The sequence below is a fragment of the Lissotriton helveticus genome, chromosome 8, assembly GCF_964261635.1.
Source record: "Lissotriton helveticus chromosome 8, aLisHel1.1, whole genome shotgun sequence".
Lineage (NCBI taxonomy): Eukaryota > Metazoa > Chordata > Amphibia > Caudata > Salamandridae > Lissotriton > Lissotriton helveticus.
This window is the reverse complement of record NC_136069.1, coordinates 24,506,092-24,533,696: the sequence shown is the minus strand read 5'-3', so window position 1 is coordinate 24,533,696 and position 27,605 is coordinate 24,506,092. Positions and strand designations below refer to the sequence as shown.

The 27,605-nt window shown below is 43.1% G+C and overlaps 1 protein-coding gene across 1 annotated transcript; it reads left to right on the top strand.

Annotated features, from left to right (window-relative positions):
• Positions 1–111: 111 nt before the first annotated feature.
• On the top strand, positions 112–26,838 carry LOC144772255 (uncharacterized). Its single transcript, XM_078656478.1, has 3 exons — positions 112–253; positions 22,478–25,514; positions 26,244–26,838. The coding sequence occupies exon 2, from the start codon at positions 23,582–23,584 to the stop codon at positions 24,554–24,556; it is 975 nt and encodes a 324-aa protein (XP_078512604.1). The 5' UTR covers positions 112–253; positions 22,478–23,581; the 3' UTR covers positions 24,557–25,514; positions 26,244–26,838.
• The last annotated feature ends 767 nt before the right edge of the window (positions 26,839–27,605 follow it).

Sequence of the window (27,605 nt, the reverse complement as noted above, 5' to 3'; positions counted from 1 at the left end):
AGTTACTCTCAGCCCTGGGGCCCGTGATTTCCTCTTCCGGTCAGCGGTGGCAGAGACAGCACCAGCAGTGAATGCCGTCACTTCCGGCCTCTTCCTCGGCTCCAGCAGCAGCTGTAGGGGCGGAAGGATCCTCGGTCTGTGCGGTGACCTTCACCCTCTGACCCCGGACGTCACCTCCGGCCTCGGATTGTCATCTTCACCGTCCCAGGACGAGAGAAAGGGTCTGCACATCTCTCCACACGGACCTGCTCAGGTAGGAGTCTGCTTGTCCCCCCCCCTCCTGCCTCTCCTCCTCACCCCATCCTCTTACTGTCCCTGACCCTTTCCAGGCTCTAATAAGATCCATCAGACAGACACATTTACTCTCTCTTTACCTGGGTGCCCTAGATAGAAGCTGTGTAGAAAAGGGAGGAGGGGATTGAGGTGAGGGTAGTAATAAGGAGGGGAGAGCCCAGAATACAGTGGACATAATATTAAGTTTGGGCCTCAGAAGCAGGGGTTTGGAGGGAAAGAAGGGGGCTAGCTAAGAAGCTATTACCTTCTAAGATAGATTGCTAAAGCATTGAGGGAAAATTAAACAGTACAAATGCAATCACATCTTGGAAAACAGCGGACTACACTTACACCACAAACTCCAGCAACAACAAGCTGTAGTATTCAAGCAGATGTGCGGCTCATACTGCTTTTGAATGTGCCCCCCTTTAATGATGTCTGGGAGCCGAAACTGCGTCAGCACAGCAACAAACAGGGCATTGAGGGCTGCAGATGAAATCTCAGATTGGCTGCAGAGGCTCCAAACATTGGATACTTTTGCAAGAAGTGGGAGATTTGAAACTTACTCTGTGTTTGTAGAAATAGTCAAAATGATCCTCTTTGACTAGTCTTGTGATATTGATTGAGTGCATACCTTTGCACCCAGTTTCACTATTTTTAGCTGTGATTCTCCTTTGACAGAATTAAAACACATTGGAAGGACACTAGTCCTACACCTTGAAAACACCTCTTGCCGATAGTTTGGATCCTTCAGATTATTGGCCTATATTGAACCTTCCTCTGACCTCTAAATTTGCTGAGAAAGAATTTAACAAACAGCTTATTAATTATCTTGAATACAGTTATCTTTGTGGCTCTTCCCAGGAAAAATACACCGCAGTCGCTGGACTTCTTGCAGGCAGAGCTGAGCTTTGCATCATTTATTACCAGGGTCCCCCCACCGTCGGCATCCTGCTTGACCTTTCCCCGACCTTAAAGTATCTAATTTCATCTTCCTCAGACATATGAACGAAATTCAAATTATTGTCTCCTCTACTGATAACTTTTCTGTCATCCAAGCCAGTTTTCTATCTTGTTTGTCATGCATTGTGCCATGAAAAGACCCAAATACTTGAAATTAAACGGTGACAAAACTGAGGTCCTTCTATTCGATGAACAATCTTCCAGCTGGTCTCCACCCTAGTGCCCTGCTGATTTGGGGTCATGTTCCTCCCACATGTTTTTGACTAGAAAACACAGTCGTACTCTAATTCTTTGTGAATCCTTGCCTGAGGTCAATAAAGTTACAGTAAACTGCTTCTCTGTCCTTAGAATGCTGCGGAAATCTGTCACCTGGGTACCTATTATAGTTCAGAAATCTGCTATTTATGGACTATTAACATGCCATCTAGACTACTGCAGCATCTGTTACTGTGGCATGCCGGACTACCAAATGCACAAATTCCAATTGATTCAAAACTCAGCAGCAAGACTCGTTCTGAAATTGCTGTTCAATTTCTCAACATTTGTAGGACCTTCATTAGCTCACCATAAACAATTGTTCTGTTTTTAAGATTCTGTGCTTTCCACACTAATTCCGAACACCGTAGCAAATGATTTAAACTTCACCAACCCAAGTGATCTCTCTGTTCATTCAATCTCTTGCTTGTGGCAGTTCAATGTTGCTACATATTTGGCAGCCAATCTTTCTTGTATCTTGCTGCAAAGAATTGGAATCTCCTGTCCACATCTACTCGACTCTTGGCCAATTTTTGTTTTTTATAAAACATAATTAAATTGGTCTTACCAACCAGCATCCATTACATATATTTCAGACTCCGTCCCTTTTTAGCACTATCTTCTCTCACACTAGGACACCTTTTCTAGAATATTTGTTTGCACTCTATAAAATGTATAAATAAATCTTTGAAAGGCAGAGTGCGCAGCTGACATATTGGACAATCTGAAGGCATCCGGATATAAAAGGCTTTCTCCATCTACTCCCTGATACAATGACAGGCTTAGGGTGCTGAAATAAACATGCTGTCACCACCAGCGAGCATGGAGGAAAAATCAAGACAAACAAGAGGATCTCATATACAATCCCCAGTAAAGAATATAAACTTGCAATATTTGAAGAAAAGTCCAAGTACTGCACCCAGAAAATTGAAAATGCTGCCTCCACAAAAGAGCTTTTTTAAGCTAGTACAACTGCTCTCGGCCTCACAATTAAAGAGTGGAACAATAGAGCTTGCATGTGTTCTGCAATCAACTGGCCAACTTCTACTCCAAGATTATGGATATCCATGCAGGCTTTGACCTGACTTCCCTTACACCAACCCATCCCTCCACCTCCTGTGGGCCTCCCCTAGCATTGCAAGACTCATTACTAGGCACGAGCCATGAGACCAAGGGCATCTCCGTCTTCTCTACACTCTCTCCCAAGTTGGTCGAAAAATACCTCCTGAAAACCTACGTAGGGTCACCCTCCGAAGCCTGCCCCCCCTACGGTTCTCCATATGGTAGTCAGCAATATAGCTGCCCCACTCTGTAAGCTATTAATTAGTGTGATCCTCTTCGGATCATATCCACAGTGCTGGAAGCAGGCTATTATTAGGCCCCTCCCAAAAAAATGAATCTTGACACCACGGACTGTAAAAACTATCGCCCTATTTCGCTGCTTCCCGTACCTGCAAAGGTTCTGGAAAGGCTTCTCAATATCCAGCTGATGGAGACTGCTGAACAACAACACTTGTTCAATGACTCCCAGCTTGGCTTCAGAAAACATCATGGGACAGAAACTGCATTGATCTCAACCACGGACAGTATCATACGCCGAGTGAATGAGGGACAGGGACTTCTGCTAATACTCCTGGGTCCGTCTGCAGAGTTTGATACCATCCCTCCCACTCTGCTACTGGACAAACTCCAAAGTCTGGGCATCTCATTTCAAGCCTTAGCCCTCCTGTCCTCCTTCCTAGGGGAACGATATCAAAAGGTGAAGCTTCAGCGCTTTTACTCTGAAGTCATCTCTTTGCCCTGTGGAGTTTTACAGGGTTCCTCTTTAAGCCCCACACTTTTTAGCCTTTATATGGCACCCCTAGCGACCATCATCCATTCCTGTTGAATGGAGGTAGTGTCATATGCAGATGACACGCAGATCATGGTATCAATCCCTAAGAACTCATGTTCATTAGCTGAGAACTTTCAATGTAGCATGACTAAAGTGGAAGAATGGATGTCTGGCAACTTTCTAAAACAGAATGGGGACAAGACGGAGGTGATAGTTTTTGGCCCAGGGGCACCAAGCTGGAATAGCAGGTGTTGGCCTCATTCTCAAGGAATGTGACCTACTCCAGGAAAAAAGGCTTAGAACCTTGGAGTTCTGATGGACACGGAACTCAATTTCAACACCCAAACAAATTGCACTATCACCACCTGCACTTGGATCATAAGGATGCTGAAGAAAATCTTTCCTCTTATCCAGCAGCCTGCATGCAAGCAGCTCGCTCTCACATTGGTAATGTCCATCCTGGATTATTGCAACTCACTTTACCTAAACTCAAACAAGAATTTGCACTACAAACTCCAAGTGGTGCAGAATTCCCCCTTGCAAGACTGGTTCTGGACATTCCCAGAAGACATTTGGGTGCCTAGGGTCTGGAAACCCTACACTAGCTTACAATTAACAAGCGCATCAGCTTCAAATCTCTCTGTATGGGCCATAAGGCTCTCTATCTCCCCTACCCAGAGAGATGAAAGTCCATGTTCAGCTGGTACTCCCTCATTTTCTAACCTACTGCTCATTTTCTAACCTACAGCTTCACGTACCCAGAACAACAGGGAAGAGATAAGGCGACAGAGCATTCTCGACTGCCGCCAGTAAGCTCTGGAATACTCTTCCAATAACATGAAGGCCATTTCCCATCACATGCCCTTTAGAAAGGCTTTAAAGACCTGGTTATTCTGCATGTAGCCATCTCCAGAATCGCCCTCGGGTATCTGTCTTTATAAATTCAAAAATCAAATCAAATCAAACGTCTGCAAACAATGATTATTAACACTCATGCAACCAACATGATCCATTTATTTTTTAAATGATTTCTCTATCACTGTGTCTTCAACAGTACTTTTGCTGTTTAATGACAAAAATAATTCCGTTTATGGAATTTCATTCTCATAAGATGGCATGCACTGGCACCTGCACCATCCACAGCAAAACACTAGAACTTTATTTACATGTTGGTGGTATCTTTACACAATTAGGTCACTATGGATGATCCAGCAAGGGTAGTATGTGTCATACAGCTACGGTACATAAAATCAGGGCTGAGAGGGATAAAATAAATAGACCTGTATTGACATTAAAATAGAGAGTACATTCTTGAGGATTCAGGAGCAGCTTGGTTAGAAGCAGTTATTAGCCATCTGTATATGTCTGTCGGCATTACCCCCAGGCCTTTGTGACATCGACTCATATTCTTGCTGGGCTTCAAAATGGAGCATAGGGGGAGCAGGTTATGAAACATTCATTGTGGATTACTACAGAAAACGTTTTTGTGTTTCTGTTGACATTAGTTTAAACCAGCAAACAACATTGGTTGTGATCTAGGTAATTTTCGGGTGTGTGTAGTTGTAAGTCTTTTAGGTACTAACAAAAACAAAACTTGACCTCATGATGTGATCAGAGAATAATCTGATTCTTCCCACTGTTGATGAATAACTGAATTAAGGGTTCTATCTTAATCATGGTCTATCTTATTCCCTTGACTTTGCATAAAACTTCCCTCCAGAAGATTTTGAAAAAACTACAGGCTAAAAAACATGAGTCATTGTACCCCATTCAGGACACGCCCACTACCAAGCCTGTTAGTACGCAAATATTGCCTTCGGTTGTTCAGGAGTTGGGTATCTTCTGATCGAGATCTTGCATTAATTGTCCTTGTATCGGAAAATTAATGAGATGGAACCTGCTCCACCTTCAAAGATATCACTGTCTCCAACTCCAGGAGTTGTTTCCTTGGGTGGGCGAATTCTGACTGAGACTCTAAACTTGCTGTTTGTGCTCCAGAAACCAAAGACTGAGTCAGAGGAGAAGGATGGGGGGTTGTGATGAGCCCACTAGGAACTAGAGGAAAAGAGATTGGAAACACAGATTGAATGGGCCAGATGAGGAAGAAGGGAAAGGGAAAATGAATTAGAGAGAGACCAAATAGCCTTATAGAATAAAAAACTCAGGTTGGAAACAGGGACGGCTACATGTGGTAAAGGTGATTCTAAGTCGAACTCTGCAGAAGTACCTTCCAAGGCTTCATAGGGGCATGTGCACATGTATGTAGAAAGTCAGGATTTTTTGGAATAGTTTGTGAGTTTTGAGATCACTTGTAGAGTGCAGATTGATATGTCTAGGGGAGATACTTGAACAAGTCACTTACCCCTAGAAGCAGTGCCACTCATTGGACTAATGCTTGGATCTGATCAAATGAATTACAAGCGGATGAAAGAAGTTCTAATAAGACAGTTTGTTCAAAAGCTACCTCAGCAATTCAAAGAGAGTGGAAGGTGTTGTGTTTGAAACTTAGATATGTGCTGCTTGGTTGGATTGATTGGATGAGTGAGATGGGTGCCAAAGATTCGCATTCCCTTAACCAGTTGATGGTGATAAAGCAACCTATGCTTTAAGCATCTTTGGTTGATGCAGCATGGCTCTAAGTAACTAATAAAGGCAGAGAGGAACTCTCAATAGATTCCAAACTAGATGTTGAAGGCCACAGCAATTTCCAAAAGACACTGGTAAAAATGGAACTAGGTTTCTAGTCGGCTATAAAAAAAGGTGCTAAGGAAGTTCTGCCTAGCTCAAAGCTTGTTATGGTTGTTACAAGAAGGGGCACTACAACTATCAAAGAGAGAAGCCAGTAGTGTCAAATTTGATCTCATGGCTGCCAATGGAGGCCTGCAATTCAAATTTCAACTCACAATCTCTGTTCCAATTAAGAGGCTGTTGCCTCGATCCCTGCAAAAGAACCAACGCTACAAGGTTTGCAGATTGAACTGCGCACTCTGCAATGCTAGCACATAATGATATTCAGCAGGTGAATATCAGGACTTAAAACACCCAGAAGGTGATGGGAGGCATGCTTGCTGTTTGTCTAACCACTGGCAATCGCTTTGGTAGAATCCCAACTCATTGGCTTTTTGCTACCTATCGCAGTAGGGCAGGTTAGGGAAGAAGCAGCTCATTCTACCAGACTGAAGACTTCTACAACTGCACAGACACACAGTGTCGTTTGCCCGACTGTTACGTCTGTCCACATGTTCACGAAGTACTACTGCCTAGATAACAATATCCTGCGGAATGAGCATTTTGCCTGATCTGACTTGAAGAATTCTGAGTCGTCCATCAGAATGCAAAGCACCCTAAAAGAAACCAAGAATTAATTCAGCATTTATAGGTCCTGAAAATAATTCAAGATTAACACCTTTTATTCGACTCAGTCTGTCCTTTTTCATGATAAGAAGTTTCTTTATTGTCAGATGGTACATCATCCAATCCACAACGTATTGCCTCCTATAACTGTAGATGTGCTTTCATTTACGTCTGAAGAAGCATCACCCCGTACGCCACGTATGATATGTACACCTACACCATTACCAAACATGCAAAGTGCTCTGATATCCTGCGGAATGGAACCCTAACCGTACACCATTTACAGATGCTAGGTCGAGTCCTGGTGATTGTATTGTGATTAAAAGAAATAATGAAAAATGCTACTATTTCTACTACAACTAAGGTCAAGGTTTCACTTCTTTAGGACGTTTTAGCCCCTCATATTGAGGGACGCAGTCTTGAGCCCATGTTTCCGGGAGAGATTTAATTGGAATAGGGAGAAAATGATAAGTAAAAGGGATTGAGCAGGTGTGAAGGATACACATTTTGGCGTCTTTTTCAGTATGGTGAAATGGGTAGGTTATTGTATGGGTAGACTAATGCAAGAATGGCGTACGATGATGGAACCTTCTCAGAAAAGACATTGCTAATGCTAGTGATAGTTGAACCTGAACTTGAATGTTTGGCTTTTGTTTTGGATGGGTGCCATATTTAACAGTTTACTTGAGTGTACTTGGTTGAGTTGTGGTTTTATTGATTATTTTTATGTAATTTGCATGGGTGAGGGAACAAGGTTTTATACATTTTTCTTTGAGTTTTTATCATTTGCAAGGCTTGTCTGGTTTTGAGGTTCCTCTTGGTTTGCACATTCATGTACCTGGTAGCAGAGAGTTTATTCATGATGGCTATTTGCACTATGGGGACAACATGTCAACAGTGTTCCATATGATTTGGTGGTGATTTACGAGATCCTCAGTGAAGTGAGACGTATTTAAGAATGCAGCTGAAGCTTGAAAAATATGCCAACACTTTGTTTGTTTGTTGTTGTGCTCAGTGTTGTCTGAAATCAAATATCTATTTTCAGCAAGAACCAGGTATTAATTGAGGTTGTTAAGGTATTAATTGAGGTTGTTAAGATCTTTTCCAGTTTTTCAGCCATACTAATACCATCAATAGTCAGCAGTAGCCATTGCTTGATGAACGTGTTTGGTGCTAGAGAGAAAATATCCTTAAATAGAGTAAATAGATTTGAGATCAAGTTCTTATTTCCAGTATAACAATGGGGCAAAGAGAACAAATCCTTAAATAAAGTACATAGATTTGAGGTTAATTTCTTATTTCTACTTCAGCAATGGGAGAGCTGATTAACATAAGAGTGGGACTTGTACAAGCTAGTTCACATCTCAAGCAGGTGGAATTTTTCTGTAGACCAAGCTTGGGCATCTGCAAAGGTGGCATGTGTTTTGTGGAATTATCATATGTTGTGTACAGATGGTTTCAAACTCAGTTGCATGTTCAGGTTTTCTCATATTGAACTCTTTTCCACTATCTCCTTTTTTCTGAATGGTAGCTAACTTGTCTTTGTTGATACATTTGTTCAGTTTTGATTCTGAAGAGTATTGTATTGTAATATTTATATAGCACTTCCTACTCCTATGTGGGGCGCTGAAGCGCTTGCCTAGATGGGTAGCACATGACATCATGTGAGGTGTGGTTGGAAATGTGTTGTCTTTGTTTTGAGGGAAGTTTTTCTGTGTCATGCGGGCGGGCCACTGACCTGAGGTTGTTGTGTAATGAGATACGACACTTATCAGTGTGACAAATAAATAAGTCTAAGAGACGGGCACGCAATTTATGGTTTTCAGTAGGCCGGTAGCTTTGAGTATCTCTGCATGTCTCTTTATGGTATTTTTTCAGTTCATTCTCAACAAAGGTGGTTACTGCACTGGGTTGCCCATTCTGAGCTATTTTGTTTAAAGTTAATTGTTCTGAACAGGCATAAGTTAAAGGTAGAAATGGTGGAGAGATCTGGAGGGATGGACTTTGTTCTATATACGTTTTTTTTTATTTGCATTTGTGAAAAGCAGGCCCTCAATCAGGGCAACAATAAGCATTAATTCTGCTTAGTACAATTACATCACTACCAATTAAAGATGAAAACTAGAACAGCAGAACAAAAAACATAAAAAATGAACAATAATCAGTGAAATATCAAGTGGAGGTACACATAATTCCCAACACCATGTATCAAGGTATTCCAACCCCATTGCCCAGTGCTCAGTCTCAACTCTGGCATCCCCCATACTCCGGGCAACCAGTAATAAATCAGCAGTTCCTAAACATGGATACATCTAGGCTCAAGTTTCAGACCAAGGTGTGTGTATTCCACATCAACTCCCCATCTGTCTCAGGTGCAGCTAGCTACCCACCACCACGTGTTGTCCAACCCTCTTACTGTGTGATAGTGTGTTCCGTACCCCATGTTTCCAAGCCCTGCTCACTACCTCCTGCCATCTCCCTGTGCATACCCTCCAATTGAGCAGCCCACATCTCCTGCTCCTCCTGCAGTTTGTCTTCCAGATGATTGAGCTTCATGTGCACCTCTTTCCGCCAGCACCCACTCAGTGGCATCCTTAAACCCATAATGTGATAGAGAGGGGACCTTGTGTTTAACCATCCTATAGCTCATAGGTACTCACAAACATTTTCCCAGGGGCCGAGAAGTTAGGTCTTTGGTGTGACCGAGCACCGCACTAATGCCAAGGGTGGTGGAGGGGGGTGAGGGAGGGATAAAGTGGGTGTAGTGGAAGCAAAGTGCATCTAGTGGCTGAACTGAATTGCACAATGTGGCACTGGACAACCTGGGGTGCAGTACTCTCTAGTTACTACCTTTCTTTAATTGAAATGTCCAGTGCTGCTGTTGGCCAGGAGGCCGAATGCAAAGGTTGGGCGGGCCGCATGCGGATGCGGCCCCCGGGCCGTACTTTGAGTATCAGTACTATAGCTACTATCCTTTTCTTTCTGCTAACACCAAGGCAAGCTGCAGGAACCTCCAGTGCATTTTTCCCCCTCTGGGTTGTTATGACAATACTTAGCAAGCAAACCTGTGTTGAATCCTTGCTCGTCAAACCTGTCACGGCTCGTAGCCGGGTGAGCACTGCTTTCCAATATACAGCACCCTAAGACATGCTCATGCTCTATGGCGAAAGAAGGCATTCTCCCCCACAGCTAGGTCAATCGAGGCCCCCCCATATCTACGGCAATTAGCACTTCTGCCATCATACATTTGTATGAGCTTAATAGGAATAAGATATGTGCGATGCACATAGTTAAAGTGCGCTAACTTAAATCTAGCATTACATGAGACCCTCTTCCCTAACTCCCAAGTCACTTCCCAGTCTGCGTCCAACAGGGGCTTCACCAGCTCGTTCCCCCTCATGCTCATCAGGACGCAGGCTCAGCCATAAGTCTGTCCACCTTGAGCGATTTATATAAATGCGTGTCCATATGTCTCATTGACCCAGCCGTCAACAATATTTGTAGGGTGTCTGTCTGCCGGGGCATGTGCGGGATGTCTGCTCACATCTGCTGCGATGTGCTAGACTGGTTGGGGTACTGCAAAAAAATTCGACCTCCCACCGCAAAAGCGCCCCGTGCTTCTACGCATTTAAGGAACTGTTCACCTGAGTAGAGATTACCAAGCGTTTCACACCCCCCTCTCTCCACCAAGCCTGCGACATAGATTCACTAATGCGGCTACAGGGCAACAACGTCCAATGGACAAGGTCTCTAGCAAGACCCTGGTGACCATTCGTTTCCACAATTCTGCCAATTGTCGGTTCAGGTAGGGCGCATTCCTCGGTGTACGTGATCCACACATCCACAGTGCCATCAGCAAATGCTCGCAGTAGGTGTCTTGCAGTAGCCTTTTCTCCCATTTTCTTCTTGTCTGCCCATAGCGCTGCATGCTGCAGTTTAGAGGCATAATAGTAAAGCTCCAAGTTGGGGAGGCACATGCCTTCCTCCAGAAGGTCCCAAGTTTGGCAACACTACTCGGCTCCTCTTTCCAGACCACACCAATGAGACCATGAGGCTGTCACGGGTCTTAAAGAAACTACACTGCAGTATATAAAGAAAGTTCTGGACTACGTAGAGACACCGGGGGAGGAATACTATCTTTGCCACTGCTATTCTTCCTGCCATAGATAGCTGCTGTGTATTCCAGAATTGAAGTGATTTGGTCAACCCGCTCACTAGCGGCTCAACAGGGAAGGACTTTAATATCTTCCCATATCTGCTTGTCACTATTAGATGTAAAAAAGCGGATGTAGTATGTAGCTAGTTTGGACCTGCAGTGGTGGACTAAATGAAAATCCTCATTTTCCAGCAGAATGTGACAGATCTCTTCAGGTATTTATTGCCTGTTTAGCTGGTGATCGGTAGTTTGTTGCTGTGGACTGGTACAGTAGTGGGTGAAGGGCACGCTCCTTAACAGTTTTGTCTTATGTAAATGTAAGAGTGTCAAGTAGTAAAAGATAATTATTATGCAGTCTGTAGGAACTACAATTGAATGTCCAGCCACGGTGTAGGTGGATCAGCTGGTTAAATACAATTTTAATATTGTGGTGCTATATGTGCTATACTAGTGTCCTTTAAAAGCCTGAATAACTGAGTGTCGACTGAGAAAGTTTTCCTAGTTCCTATTCAAGTAGTGAAAAGTTTGGTTGTTGAGTACTGAAGGGCACAAAGGAATTGGTATGAGAAAACTGGCCAGTTAAATTCTACAGGACCTCCAAGATAGCAAGGTGACACATTTACCTTGGCAGTTAATTTCCGAGTTATTTCTGAAGTTGATATGTAGAGTTTCTGGGTTTTACAGCACATTTAAAACATACGTGTGAAAACAAGACATGGACCCTTTATAAATTCCTAGCAGATGTAAGCAAGACTGAAGCCTCTTATTAAAAGTAATTTTGAGGAAATAAGTTTCTGCAGTGACCCACCGTGGAGTTTCCAAGTTGTGAGCGCAACAGTATGCCTCACTGTTATGAATCATGATGCTACGGATACCACACTCAATCAGTCTTCTAACAATTTTGAATTTGTTCCAGGATATTATTATTTTTGTATATTTTTTTTAAAATCGAATTGTCAAAGTAGTTGTTCTGAAAGATTGTAAACGTAATTACAGTGCACTCAATATGTAGAAGGTTTGAGGAAGTAAGTTCAGCTTGATATTGTTAATTATTATTCAGAATTCGAAAGGATTCTTGTTCTTGAGTCTACCTATTTTTTCAATGTTGACGAGCTTTCTGTAATCAATTTGCATATTCAATCAATCAATCAGAGAATTTGTAGAGCGCGCTACTTACCCGTGAGGGTCTCAAGGCGCTGAGGTGCAGGGGTGCTGCTACTGCTCGAAGAGCCAGGTCTTGAGAAGCCTTCTGACGGTCTTGGGTCTGCCGTAGATGGGTGGGGAGGGTGTTCCAGGTCTTGGCGACGAGGAAGGAGAAGGATCTGTTGCTGGAGGTTGTTCGTTGGATCCGTGGGACAGCGGCAAGGGTGAGGCTGGCGGATTGGAGCTGGCGGGCGGGGGTGTAGAAGTTGAGTCTGTCGTTCAGGTAGGCTGGTCCGGTGTTGTGGAGTGCTTTGTGTGCGTGGGTGAGGAGTTTGAAGGTGATCCTCTTGTTGACAGGGAGCCAATGCAGGTCTCTTAGGTGGGAGGTGGTGTGGCTGCGGCGGGGGACGTTGGGGATCAGTCGGGCGGAGGCGTTCTGGATGCGTTGTAATCGTCGCAGGTGTTTGGCCAGGGTTCCTGCGTAGAGTGCATAGAGTGTATTTGGTAAGAATAAAATGCAAGTGTTTAGTCCCTTTTTTCCTGCTTAAGAGAAGGTGATTGTAATAAGACTTAATAACTGTTTTAGAAATGGGCACAAATCTATTTATAACTAGTTTTCAAGTTTACTTTATTTGCATAGTTAATTAAAACCATTGCAATACAAAAAAATATACTCATTTAAAAACTGTCATGTACATAATTAAAACTCTTGTCTCTAAAAAGCCATATTGTCTGGATTCTTGAATCATATACTCAGAGTGTTCACAGACCCCTTGCGTTTATGCAAGTGCTATTTCTGGTTCGGTTCCTGTTGTCAGTAATTCTGGCATCTTGCTGCCGCACAGTCTCAGATATTACTGTTCTACAGTTCAATTGTGGGTTGCTCGGTTCGAAACATGCTAGCAAACCTTGCCTCCTGGTGCGGGTCCCTCGTTGATTTAAAGGATATTTGAGAAATTTAACTTGTTCCTTTGTAAGTTCTTTACAGGAGCATAGTAGGTGCAGCATGTCTTCCTGAGCCAATCCACATAGGCGGCACGCAGAGCCAGCTTGGATCCGAAGCCAGGGAGGGAGATGCTTGGCACAAGGGAGTAGTCCGAGCCTATATCTCATAAAAGCAATTTTTACGTTTTTATCATAACCCAAGTTGAAATGGGTTTGTATGCCGGGCTTCGTGTATGTGTGCAGGGTCATCCAGCCGTGGGATCTCTTTGATAGTGCATCCTTGTCCTCCAGCCATGAGAGGAGTTTCATTTTATTTATAACTAGAATATCACTCTTCTTTTTATCTTGAGTTCCTGCCCTTAATTTAATATGTTTTTATGTACAAAAACTCAGAAATATGCTGTGCCTAGTTTTCCCTATAAAAGCGGCCATATTTAGTGGGCAACTAGACATTTTCAGCATCACAATTCTTTTTGCCTTTTTATTGATTGGTTTGTTATCATCAGGTTCTTTCGGGGATGTAAGGCAGAACACACACGCCTTTACAACGCATCTATTACAACGCATGCATCTTGACTATGAACTATTTTAACATGCATAGGCCATTTACCACGAAAATGTATTCAACAGGTAAGTACAAATCCTTTATTTATATTTTACAGGTAAGTGTAAACCCTTAATTTATATAAAGGGATTTGTACTTGCATGTAAAATACTATACATAAATACTATGGGTCCGATTACGATGCCGGACAGACCCGAGTCCATCCGGCATCGTTCTGTAACGAACCGAAAAACCTCCTGTCGTTGTTTCCATTTCAGGAATTAGAATGTGACCAAACCCTGTTCTGTCGCAGTCCTATACTTTGCTATGGGAGCATGCATTCCAAATGGAATGCATGCTCTCATAGCAAAATACTACGGTGCAGTTCATCCCTGCACCTAAGGCGACCCCTTAAGGTGCCTGCCACCGGGTGCAGGGATCAACAGGCTGCCATTCAGTGGCCTTGCACCCATGGTAGCCCGTCTGGGGGCACCCAAAGCTGTTTCCCAAAGGACGGCACAAAAAGGCAGTTGGAAACTGCCATCGTAATCCCTCGGCCGGAAAGAACCAGCCGGGGGATTACTGTGGGCCTTCGGAAGACTGATTTGGATTCCCTACCGACCGAGCCTATTGAAATGGCTTGGTCGAAAGCTAGCCTGGCTGATAAGGGGTGTTACCCCGAAATCAGTCCCAGGATGCTTGTTTCCAGTTCAGGGAAGACCTGGTTTGGCAGTTCAGGTTGGACTGTTCGCATGAGGCACAGGGTCAAGACTGAGCTGCATGTAGCTGGGTCTGAACTGAGGTGGCGAAGAGAGCTAAAGAACGATGATGGTTTCAACCCAGATCTGTGACTGGGGAAGAGTTTCTCTGTCCATCATTGCCTTGTGTTTGATTTCTTTTCTGGGAGCATTACCTGTGGAGAGACATCACTATGGGTCATGACAAATGTCTCCAGACCCATTAATTTTGTCCCTTGATAAAACAGCCCATATGCACCTCAGATTTTCCACAGGGAAAACAGCTGCAGGGACAGGGGTAGGGTTTTTCAAACAGGGACACAATCCAGCTCCCTTGTTACCCCTGCAACACAGTGGGAAGCCTGCATAGCCTTGGCTTTCGCTGAGCATGGTGCACCACCAACCCTCCCCAAAGACGTTTGCTACCTTCTCTGAGTAACTGAAAAATGTTGGTGAATTTGTCATCAGAGCTAGAGGGAACCACAGGAAAAGTACACAACATTTTCAAATCTGTGTGATTATTCAACATTCCCAGGTCAGACTTAATAATTACTGAATTTGGGTGTGGGTGTACCGGAAGGCTAGAATCTCTGCCAAGCGCCTTATCAGAATCAGCAACAGGGAATGTCCTATAGCAGAGGCCTTCAAACTGTGGGGCGCGCCCCCCTGGGGGGGGCGTGAATGGGTTCCCAGGGGGGCGCGAATGCCTCTGTAATTGCATGTAAATGAAGATGGCCTGGAAGTGCGGCGATGTTTATTTGCTGCATTTCCAGGCTGTCTTCATTTACTTCGAGCCCTTTTGAGAACAGTGATCAGCATGCCATGGGGGCAGAGGTCAGGAAGTGTGCTGGAAGGGTCAAAAAGGTTGCTAAAATCAAAAGACATTTATGTATTTTTAACAACTGCCTGTTTTTATTATGATGCATAAACATCAATAATTTTCAAAGCACCTGATGCCACGTTCCTTGCCCCAGCAATTTCCAAAGTATCAATAAAAATGGCAGGATAACTCCAGTGATTAATGTTCTTTCTAGGGAGAGACCGGAGCTTTGTCTGGAAGTGGAAGTTTCTTTTGACTCATCATAGCGCAGAAGGTTAATATGCCTGCTGCACAGAACATGTCCGATTCAGATCACAAAGTACATACACTATAAATAGGTCAATGGGTTATGGTTTTTCTCAGAGAGATCTTTTTGTTACTTGCAGTTTAAAAGTTAAAATACTAATATATAGCTGAGTGCTATTAACTGTCACCAAAGAGCTGCATGCAAACTGCAAGGAATATATTACAGCTACATATTTTTTTGTCCAGTTTTTCCTTATCCTAGTATTGCAAAAAGGGTTCATTTGGGTAAAAAGCAAGTCTTCTTATTAAAGAAAACCACTCACAATGGTGTTACATTTTAAATTCTGAATTTGTGCTTTTCCAGACCAAGGACTCTTAAACTGTACTGCCTACCAGTATGCATGACATGTGACTCCTACAACTTTTAGGCCGCTGTCTTATGTAACATTTCCCATACACGGATTAACACTTGTATGAATGTCTCCGTGCAGCGTATGTGTGATGTAATGTGTTCTGACACCTTAAACTGGTATGAGTGGCGCTATAAAACTAAATTAATCTAAAAGACAGTAGTAATGGAGACTTGGGGGGCATTGTCAAATGGTCGTAGTGAGGAAATCTGTGACGAGGTGGTCATTGGGGGGAGGGGGGAAGGGGACCGTCACCAAACATTGTCGCACAGGGTGCCACCAGGACTAAGGCCGGCCCGGAGGCCTTTATTACAGAAATGTCCTTAGTCCCGAATCTTGTGGTAGCAGTTTTTTTCTGCTTGAATCATGATTATAAGAAATGTGGTAATTACAGAACAACAGTGTTGGTAAATTCAATTGTTATTTCCTATGAGGTTTACATGCACACCACACAAGGAGGGACTTGCAGGGCACTGGGTGGATTGGTAGGTACTGCCCTCTTCACCCCGGGAGATTTGGGAGTGGTAATTGCTTCACAGCACTCAATTCACAACCAAGCAGTTACTCTAGGGAAGCACTGAGCCTACTAGCCAACTCTGGTACAGGGACAATAGGCTTCGGCAGCAGGTTGAGCACTGGGAAAGAGCTGCAGTCAGAGAAAGAGGTATTAGTTATAGAGGTGAAGCTCATCAAAAGGCACCAAGGGCAACGCAAAGTAAGAGGAGAATGGTGGAATGAAAGGAAGGCAGGCTTGGTTCAAGGGCAGATATGCTGATTTGGTGCAAAGAAATATTGGAGTCAGGAGAAAAGGCAAAAGGGTTTGTCACTAACAGAAGTTGTCAAGATGAAGTTAAAGAAGAAATTGTTAAAGGAGGTGGGAATTGTTTAGCGGCCAAGGGAATAGTTAATGTTTGTTTGAGTGCTGTGAGGACATATTAATCTGAGCGGCAATAAGAAGATTGTTTCTTTTTTGTACCTGAGCTCAAACAGCCTTATGACAACAGCAATAAAGTGTACATGGTGATCCAATCCCAAAGTATGTTTGGGAGATTAAATGGCTGCTGAATCCACGCTCAACATATTTAAAAAACATGGCAGAAGACCACAAAAGAAGTGAATTGTGCAGCAAAATAAACCGCAACATACATAGAACTAGGTTCACTTAAAAACACAAGTGTGCAACAAAATGTATTTGTCTTCCTGTACTGCACAATAAAGCAGAACTATCGAAAATACATAAATCTGTCCTCCAGAATACAATGTTTGTAAGTACTAGTTAACAGCACTGAAGAATTGGACATGCAGTACTATGCAGCAGATGATGGATTACGTAGCAAATGCGGTAATATAAGTGGCATTTTTTTTCTTTAAAAAAGGCCATTCATTAGTGAAGCAGGTACTGCTGCCAGGTGTGTAAGTGGCCACTGCTGATTATCAATAATTAAGCAGATGCAGAAGGACTGGGGCCTATGGGTTTGAGGGGCCCACTGCATCACAGTTATCACTGTCTACCTTTAAAAAAGAGGCATGGGAGCTTATTTTCCTTTTTAGCATTAGGACCGAGGGTACCTTTGCAGAAAAAAGTAAGACATAGTGTTGGAGCTTTATTTTTTTTCTGAAAGGAACAGAGAACCTCATTCAAAATCGGAGAGATGGGCAGGCATGGTGGGGAAGAGGTGAAAGATGTAGAGGAGATAGCCTGCTACTCAGGACTGCTGTTATCAATAATACAGCAGGTGTAGTTGCATTTGGGTCCAAGAGTGTGAGGGGCTACAACACCCCAATGATGGGGAGCAGTATTTTTGGGACCACACATGTTTTTGTTTGATGCATTTGCTGTTTTATAAGTATCATTCTTAGTGTGGTTAATGAGCTATAGAAAAAGTATTCCTGAAATCATCTCATAAGCCCGTCCCTTGCACACAGCCATGTCCCTCCCGCTCCACCAATCATTTCCTTAAAGTTTTGTAGGGGGGCCCGACCTCCAAACATTTTGCTTAGGGGGGGGGGCTCGGAGCAAAAAAGTTTGAAGACCTCTGTCCTATAGCCTTGCACTCTGTACAAACTCACTGTAGTCACGCATCTAAAGTCAATGAGATTTACCATGTTAAACACAAATTTTAGTGATATATTTGTGTAAAATATTATGTCCAGTTACCAGCATAATTCACTCTAGGTTTTCTATTTCACAAATTTAAATGCACAGAATGAACTAGGAAGCAGGTGCGTTGTACTCCTTAAAAGGTTCTCTTAAAGCAATGCTGTTAGACCTGTCTGGATTTTTTTGCGTAGTCCCTCCTCATTATTATTTATTTTGTCCCCTTTTTGCCCCTCATCCCCTTAATATTTTTGTGTCTACCACTTTTTACAGGTATTGGTCAAGGGGATAGGTGTTCTTTTTCCCCTCATAATCTTTTACCTCAGGCCCAGAGGCCTGTTCTGACAGGGAAAGTTGGAACCACAAAATGGTGGCTACCAACTGCCCTAACTGCCAAGTCCAGAACTTACCCATAGACCAGCATAGGGCATTCCAGAACCTTCTGGTCCATCCTGGACCACTGAAGGGCAGCCTATAAAAGGCGGAATGCGGGGCAGCCATTTTGTCTACCTGTGAGAGTCAGCTGGAGGACAGGCTGTAGCTAAGGGTGGGAAGAGGCTAGACATAGGGTTGACCTCCTGGACTGGGAAGCTGCCTTATTGATCCACCCCACCACTCCCCTTTTGGTTACTTGTCCTGGCCCCGCTGTTGAGGGTTACTGGAGACCCTGGGCGCCTAGCTTGCCCTTGTTTAAAATTAGACAGGGGAAGCCTTCAGGAGAAGGAGACTGCAGTGCTGCGGTGCGCAGTCCTCTGCCCAGCAGCAGCAGAGAGAGGCTCTTCTTGAGCAGTGTTTAGTAGAGGTAGGGGTAGATCCTGTGACCCCCCCCCCTCCAGTAACAGTGGCCAACTGTATCCTGCCACTGGCTGCCGTGACTCTTCTTGCTGGCAGAGCCTTTCCCCCCCCCCTCCTCCTAAGTTCTTCACTTACTGGCTGGGGCAGAGACTTGCTGTGAGGAGGAGCCCTCCTTTGAAGGGGCGGAAGCAGGGTGTGGCTGAGCGAGGTGACCCCCAAGCCAGCGCTGGTGAAGTGGCGCCGGATCATTGCCAAAGTCACTGGAACTTTGAGGACACATAGCGAGGCCGTCGCTGGAGCCGTCCTGTAGTGATTTCCCTGGCCCTAGTGTGTGAGGAGAGCGAGGGGAGGCGCTGTCACAAGTGCGCGATCTCTGGGCTGGAGTCACTGCTCCGTTGCGCATGCCCTGTGAGACCGCCGGTTTCTGGGAGGCGGCGCCGGCTGGAGCTGAGGAGAAGAGCAGTAGCGCGGTCTCTGTCCGTGAGACACTCGCTGCCCGCGCATGCTCAATAGAGCCCCGGGCTGTGTGAGGCGGAGCTGCTGAACCGGTGTCTTTGCCGCCCAGCGCTGAGAGGAGGCGCCGGCGGCTTCCACCAATTGCGGAGTGATCGGCTCATCCCTCCTGCCCAAGCGCCACACTGAAGAGCTGGCCCGGGCAGGGAGGGAGAGAATCGAGGCCCGGTAGGAGTCTGGGCCTTGTGGTGTCTGCCCTTGTGCGAGGGCAATAATAAGGAGTCGTCCTGAGCTGGGGGAAGCATTGAGGCGACTACTGAGGCGTGAGAGCCTCTTCAGCCTCGGTTCATCGAGCCCCCCCCCCCCCGCTGTCGCTATTCCCTCTGCTCCTGACACAGGAAACGACTCATCAACTTTGTGGTTACAAGTAAGGAGGTAGTTACATGGGGGAAGAGCCTTCTACATGAGAAACTGGTGTTCTTGCTAGATGCCTTACCAGAAAGTACACTGAGACTCTGTCCCCAAGAGTACAGGGTCCATAAGGAAGCCCAGGCAGGGCTTAATTAACTGCTGATTTAAGTGTTTCTTAACCAATTGCTTTTAAATAGGTTTAGTAGAAAAACTGTACTGTTATCCATGTAAAGGAAAGTGTTGCTCTGACCTGATTTAAGTGCTGTTCTTGCCAAGCTTTAAAGTAATGCTGTGTTTAGTGATGATATAAAGTAAGCAGAGTACAGTAAATGCTTAACTGAGTTAAAGAAAGTGTAAGAGTTACCTGCCAGTTTTGGTTAAGTGAACTGTCTATATTATAAATGCTAGTTGTTAATATGATTTAGAACTTAAAAGTATTCTTGCTAAATTCCAAAGAAACTGAAATGTAAATGTATTAGTGAATTCTGAAGGTAAAAGTCCAAAGACATTATTTTTATAAAACAGCTCATATTTTTCTAACAAGTTGGTGTAGTGTTGTTTTTGTGTGCTATTGCGTGGATTTATTCTTGGGTGGTCTGCAACCTTCACACTGTGCCTCTAGAAATTGCATGTCTTACCCCTAGGCCAGGCTACCCTAGGTGACCTGGCATCTCAGGTTCTAACAAATGCTAATTTGGTTATGTTCAGGTTTCAGATCAACTGTAGATAATCACCAGCCGAAGGGATGAGAAATTGGTAGAAGACCCAAGTGAATGGAGGAAAATGTGTGAGGTGTTTTTAACGCCAACCAGGATGAGAGTGACTCGCATGACTCCGATATTAGTAGGAGTGGGCCAGATGGGGAAAATGAGTGATACTGGCTGGAGTGAAGTATCCCAGTGTGCGGCTGTGAACAGTAAAGTTCTATACCATGCTAGTCGACTTACTAATGAGTGCTCTGTTGATTGCTGCCAATCTTGCCAAATGTCTCTGTATATCTGCTGCAAAGATGTTGAAAATTAAAATAAACGTATGAAAAAAACCCTGTAGATAACCATCAAAGCAATGCAAAACAGCAAGAAATGCCAAATTAAGAGGTTTCATTCAACACAACATTCGGCGCTAACTGTACTCAGAGGCTGGTTTACTTGTTCTCCGTTTTTTGTGACTCTCAGGCGATCGGTCAGTGAATGTACATATTTTATTTTTAAAATATAAATAAGCTTTTATTTTTAAAGAAAGGCAATATTCTGGCTCTGCAAAGCTTCAATTACATATTGATACATATTTGAAAATGACAATAACTTTTAGTCATTTACACCAAACATCTACTAGGGTATTCTGCAGCAAGACCAGTGCTTCATTTGAGCAGGTGGTTTCCGGTGCTCAGCACTGACACTTAACTGTCAACACCGGCCCATGTGACAGTCTGGCTAATTTAGAGATGACCACAACAGCAGTTAATTAGTAACTCAATATACATTAAAAAAGACTATTACTTGCCACCCAAGTGATTCTTATTCCTCTGGTGGCCTGGAATAGTCTGAATTATTACACTTCTGGGAGTGTGATGATTAGCAGTTGAGTTGTTACTATCTTGGGAGCACTGGCAGGGGCAGTGTGGGATGCAAGCTGTGCTGGGCTCCTGACAAGAGCCCTAGCACATATTGTTTTACAAATTAAGCCCTCACAAGACTGATAGTTACATAATCAAATTTTGTCATGTTTTAGATGCCAACATATGAGGAATACAGCACATCATGCCACATTTTGTGTCCTCTGTCCAGATCCTCATTTAGATTAGCACCCTTTTTTGTGAATCTATTTAGGCATACTCTGAGCCTTTGAACTGTGATCCTGAAGATTCTCACCAGTATATGGCTGTTTGTTTCCTGGCTAATAGCAGGCTCATTACACCAAGTTTGAGTCTCATCTTTCCCTTGGTAGGTGTTTAAATCAATCCCCGAACACAGTGCCTATTAACCCCTTCGCTGCAGCGCTAAGGGGGCGGGGCAGTGGCACGGCGGTCCGGTGCTCATGACGGAACCGCTCCGTCACGGCACGCGGGTGAGCTGTGCTTGTGACGGAACGGTTCCGTCACGCCCTGCACGCTCAATAGAATGCGCCGCGCAGGCGCAAAATCAGCGCCGCGCAGGCGGGGCCGTGACGGAACGGTTCCGTCACCAGCACAGCCCACCCGAGGCTCGTGACGGAACGGTTCCGTCACCAGCATGGGAGAGGTTAAACATCCAACCATCCATCTAATACTATGATTCAGTTTACTGTTCTATCCCAGTAGGGCACCAGCAGTTGATATCAAGAAGTTTCCACCCTGAATCCCAAACTATTTCTGTGCTATCTTGAAGCTAATAAACTCACCATTATCAAATATATGTGCAAACCCTGCACATCCGTTTTGTACCTGCATGATCATAGCAGCGTCTGTTAGTAACACACTAAAGTATGTTGGTCTTCCTAACAGTGCGTCTGGGTGAAACGGGAAATATCTGGTCGCTGTCTTAGATGATGAGTATAATGATATCCTAAACTGTGAAATTGTACCAACTAATTCTTATTTAGTCCCTGCATTTTGGCTTCTGTCTTGAGAATGATTCTATTGTTCAGACACTCGACATAAATTGATTCATTGTATTTTATTCACTGCTTATTTTTTGCTAACATATACATGTGTTGAAGTAAAGACATTTTAATAATTGGCTTGTTCTGCTATAGGCCTTAAGCTGCACCTCACTGACCAGGCTCCGCAAGTTAAAAACCTCTCTGGTGTTGCTTTGTGCCTGTTCAGAGGAAGCCTAGCCTTTTCGTTCAGATAAGACTGTTCCTATTGGAGCAAAACAATGCTGATTTGCATAAGGATGGTTCCTTTATCAAGTGGCACAGTGAGCAAAACAATTAACTGAATTGTGGCCCAGAGTAATTAACAGTGGCTAAGACATCAGGAACAAAGACTGCATTTACTAAAAGGTATGTATGAAGTAACATGTACATTTAGTGATTTCTAATTTCTTTACACCAACAGAAACCAGATTCATGAATACATAAAAGTGAAAATCGTGAAGAAAATACCTTAGTACCGGAAATAAATCCTATATTCAAGAAGAGCCAGCAATGATGGCAAACAGTAATAAGGAACTGGACTATGAAGTAGACGGCAGAGAATCTCTTACATGAAGAAACATCAAGAACAATCTGTTAGTTTCAAGGGGCTGAGGATCCCCATGCGACTAGATCGATAACATTTGAAAAAAATTAAGTTACAAAGTCAACACTGGTGCAACACAATAATAGATACCAAATGACACCCTTCAGCTAAAAACAACCTTGCTGTGTTATTAGTCCATTGTTAAGGCTATTTTGGCTCTACCATACAAACCACTGGAAAAGAGCAGACCTTTGAAGGCCACGTGAATGTGTCAAGGCTGTTCATCAATCATCACAACCAAGAGTCCTTTCCCAAACAAAGAGAGAAGTAAAACCTTGCCTGTGCAGTGCTTGGAAGAAGGATTTTAATCAACTATCAATGCTACACTTATCAGCAAATCACACGATCAAAAAACACTCCGTTCTAATGAATGTAAAAAGAATTCTAATGAGTAATCGGTTCTACAGGGTGATTTTAAAAGACTTGTTCAGGAGATAAAGCAAACACATGCAGTGAATGTGGAATGAGCTTTACCCACTCATCACACCTACAAAGCCATCACCAAACAACAAAGAAAAAAATCATACACCTGTAATGAATGGAGTTTTAGTCACTCATCCAATCTAAATAGCCAACAGCGAGTAAATCCAGGGGAAAGACCTTAAAAATGCAGTAAATGAGGAGCGAGTTGTATTCATTTAGTTCATCTAAAAATGCTTCCATGAACACACACAGAATACAAACCATACACATACGATGAATGTGGAAAGAGCTTTACTGAGTCAATAAGTCTTAAGAGCCATCAGAGAACACACACGGGGAAAACCATTTAAATGCAGTGAATGTGGACAGAGATTTACTTATTTGCCAGTCTTAAAGGGCCACCAGTGAACACACACAATAGAAAAACTATATACATGCAGTAAATGCGATAAACTCTTTGTGCGCTCATCAACATTAAAATACCACCAACAAACACACATGGATGAGAAACCATACAGTTGCATTGAATGTGGCAAGAGCTTTAGTAAGTCATACAAGCTAAAGTTGCACCAGGAAATACACACGGGTGAAAAAACATACATATGCAGTGTATGTGGAAAGGGTTTTGCTCACTCAGCAACCTTAAAATACCACCAAAGAACACACACAGGTGAAAAACCATACAGCTGCAGTGAATGTGGAAAATGCTTTATGCAATCAGCACACCTAAAGACCCATGAGCGAACACATACAGGAGAAAAGCCCTACACATGCAGTGAATGTGGAAAGAGCTTTGCTCACTCATCAACCTTAAAATACCACCAACGAACACACTCCGGGGAAAAACCATACAGCTGCAGTGAATGTGGAAAGAACCTTAAGCAGTTAACAACCTTAAAATACCACCAACGAATGCACACAGGTGAAAAACTGTACAGTTGTACTGAATGTGGCAGGAGCTTTAATAAGTCATTCAATCTAAAACTACATTGCCGAATACACACAGGGGAAAAACCATACACATGCAATGAATGCGGAAAGAGCTTTTATCAAGCAACAACCTTAAAATACCACCAACGAATGCACACGGGTGAAAAACTGTACAGTTGCACTGAATGTGGCAGGAGCTTTCATAAGTCATTCAATCTAAAATTACATTGGCGAACTCACACAGGGGAAGAACCATACACATGCAGTGAATGTGGAAAGAGCTTTCATCACTCAGGAAACCTAAAGACCCATCAGCGAGTACATACAGGAGAAAAACCATACACATGTAGTGATTGTGGAAAGACCTTTATGCAATCAGGAACCCTAAAGGTCCATCAACGAACACATTCAGAAGACAAACCATACAGATGTGAATGTGGAAAGAGCATTAGTCAACTAGCGCATCTAAAGATCCATCAGAGAGCACATGAAAAAAACCATGCACCAGCAGTGAATGCGGAAAGAGCTTTATTGAATCAGTGAAGCTAAATACCCTTCAGCAAATCCAGACTGGAGAAGAACCCTACCTTATAGAGAATGTGGCAAAATATTTATTGACTCATGAAAATTAAAGATCCAACAGTGAACTTATATGAATAAATCAGTGCCCCTGCAGTAAATGTGGAAAGAGCTTTATTTGGTTATGGGCACCAGTGAAAGCATGTAGGAGAAAAAGCATTAACCTGCAGTGAATGTGAAGAGTTTTATCCTTCATTATGCCTAAAATGCCATTAGTAAACACAAACATGCTGGGGTGGGGGGAGTAAAACCTGTAGGGTAAGTTTCAGTCCTTCCTCACTCTGATCTATAAAACCACACAGATCGTAATATGATAAGGGTTTAAAAGACTACTTAAGTGAGTGGTGCAATCAGTGCAGCAAGCCCACTTGTAGCATATAATTTACAGGCCCTGGGTACATAAAGTATCACTTTACTAGTGACTTACAAGTCAATTAAATGTGGCAATTGGGTGTAAGCCTATTTCATCATGTTTAAAGGAGGGGGACAAGCACTTCAGCACTGGTTAGCAGTGGTAAAGTGGACAGACTCATAAAAGCCTACAGAACGTGAGTCTCTTGGTCAGGTTTGGTTTCACACCTACGGGTGAAACGAATGAACTTAGTTTAATGCACCAGTGCTGACTGTGAAGACTGGTTATTGCAGCCCCACAGAACCCCACCCAAAATATAACGTGGAGCAATGGTAATCCAAATAATTGTTCATTAATGATGTACACACTCAAGATCACTAGAAAGGGTATACATATTTCCACATATTTAGTTTAAAATAGCTCTTTTAACATGCAGAGAACATAATATTGATAACATCACAAGAAAATAATAAAAAGTAGCTGAGAATTTCAATAACAATGAAAACGGAAATAAACGTATAATCACAATTATAGCCCTTACACTCGCGCTATTGCATCTGTATGAGCTATGTTAGTTCTAGCAGATTAATAAATAATAAGTCTGAGTTTCAGAGGTGGTGTGCATACCTGAACAACAGTGTTTGTTGTCTGCTTGGAATAGCTTTGCAGCTATTTCAAGCACTAGGAGATTGTGTCTACGAGAGAACACAATCCTGGCATCAGTTTGTGAAGGCAGAATGGAATGCCTCCCAGAACCTCGGAGTCTTGCTGGTGGCTTATTCAGTCGAGATGGAATCTGGTGCTGTGCTCATCTGGATCTGCATCTGCGACCTGGGTTAAGTTTCCCTCCTAAGTGGTCAAGTGACAGTCCTTGTATACTGAATCTTATCAGATTGGAATTCCTGATATAATTCGAGGAATGTCTGATATAGATCATGTGCATCAAGATGTGCTTGTGGACCTTTCCTTATGGACATATAAGGGGAGAGAATGTCAATTCAGAATACACTATTTTGGTTATATGTCTGTATTTGTTCTTATTTGACTTTAAAAAGGCTCCAGCCCCAGACTGATGGCACACTTAGGATGTTGTTAATGTCTGTGTCTGAATAACAGTTCTAAGAAATATAGGCACAGACGACATCAGCGTCAAAGTCAGACATGTTGATGATTCTGTTCAATTTGAGGAAAAATGGCAGCCTCCATTGTCAAAGATGCAGCCTCCGGGGTCTAAGATTTACTTTGGATGGATTCTGGGCCAAAGGCAAATAAACTCAATAGGCTAAATGGAGACCATAGCTAAAATGGAACCGTCCTGCATGTGTTTAACAACCTAAAACTACAAGAAAGAAGCCTGAAACCGAGCGATTGGAATAGATCAAATTAAATTGTGTAGGGAAACAGTCATAAGATTTAGGACATTCCTGAAACACTTTCTAAGCAAAATTGTCACAACATTATCAATGAATGAAATTTTGATTGATCTTGCTTATCGGACATATTTATTATACGCTTACAGAATAAAAGCACATGCCAGAAACGTGCATTTGATGAGATAGCAATTCATCACTTGTTACATGTTCCATAACGTGTCTTCAAACTAAAACGAAAAAACTGGTCTCCGCGCTGGAAAACATGATCCTTACACCAGCCCACATTTGGTAAGAAAGATGCATTAAAAAAATTCACTATTATGTGGAACATCATATGCAAGGAATATGAACAAGGGGTTTATGCACAATGAAAAATAACGTTTTTTTTTCATTTTCGGACTATGTTGACTGGGTGCAAAAAGAAAGAACAGTATAAAGAAAGCGAAAAAGTGCAACCAGTCTTATTTAAAACTTGCAAAAAAAATAATTAAATAAAACCAGGTTCAGTTTCTCTCTTCATGCATAGAGATGTAATCCGTTCACCTTTGTTTCTTTCCGGTGGTGATATGGACGTCAGCTCTCCACTGAATTTAAAGGTTGAACATTGTTTAGTCTTCAGTGATGGTTTGTAAAAACACAGCGGTGCAAATAGAACAGGTGCTGCTGGATTAGACAACGCAGCTCTTGATTTGAATGGAGCAGAGAAAGGACATCATTTTCCAATGTTGCTGGAGCAGGCGGAGCACATACTTGCTGTCGATGGAATCCAATGAAGAAGAGAAATCTGTAGCCTTTCTCTGGCAAGAACACGTTTTGGATAAGTATTTGGTGACCCATCAACTTCTGCATGCTTCAGGATTGGCAACTGCAGGGCGGTGCAACCTATTTGTTAGAAACCGATGCTTTGCTTGTACAAAAGTGCTCACTTATAGTTTCCCCGAAACCAGAATTCCACTTTTATGGCACTGCTTCTCTGTTGATAACTGTATTCCATGTTGCTTGTTTAAAAAAATAGTCGTTGTTGTGTAACAGGGCACCCACATCAGTAAAAAATCCAGTCTTTGAAAGTCTGCCACTCTGAGATAGAAAATAAGCTCTTTGCAGGAAAAAAATGATCTTCTTGCAGCTTGAGGTTAAAATACCTGTTTTTGAATTTAGGTCGTAACAACCTCTTTTTTACTTTCTAATGGGGTCGCGCTGGGGGTAGTGTAGTGGTGTTTGTGCATTGTAAGGGGTCGCGCTGAGGGTAGTGTTTTAGGGTTTAGGGTAGCACAGTGGTGTTTGGGTA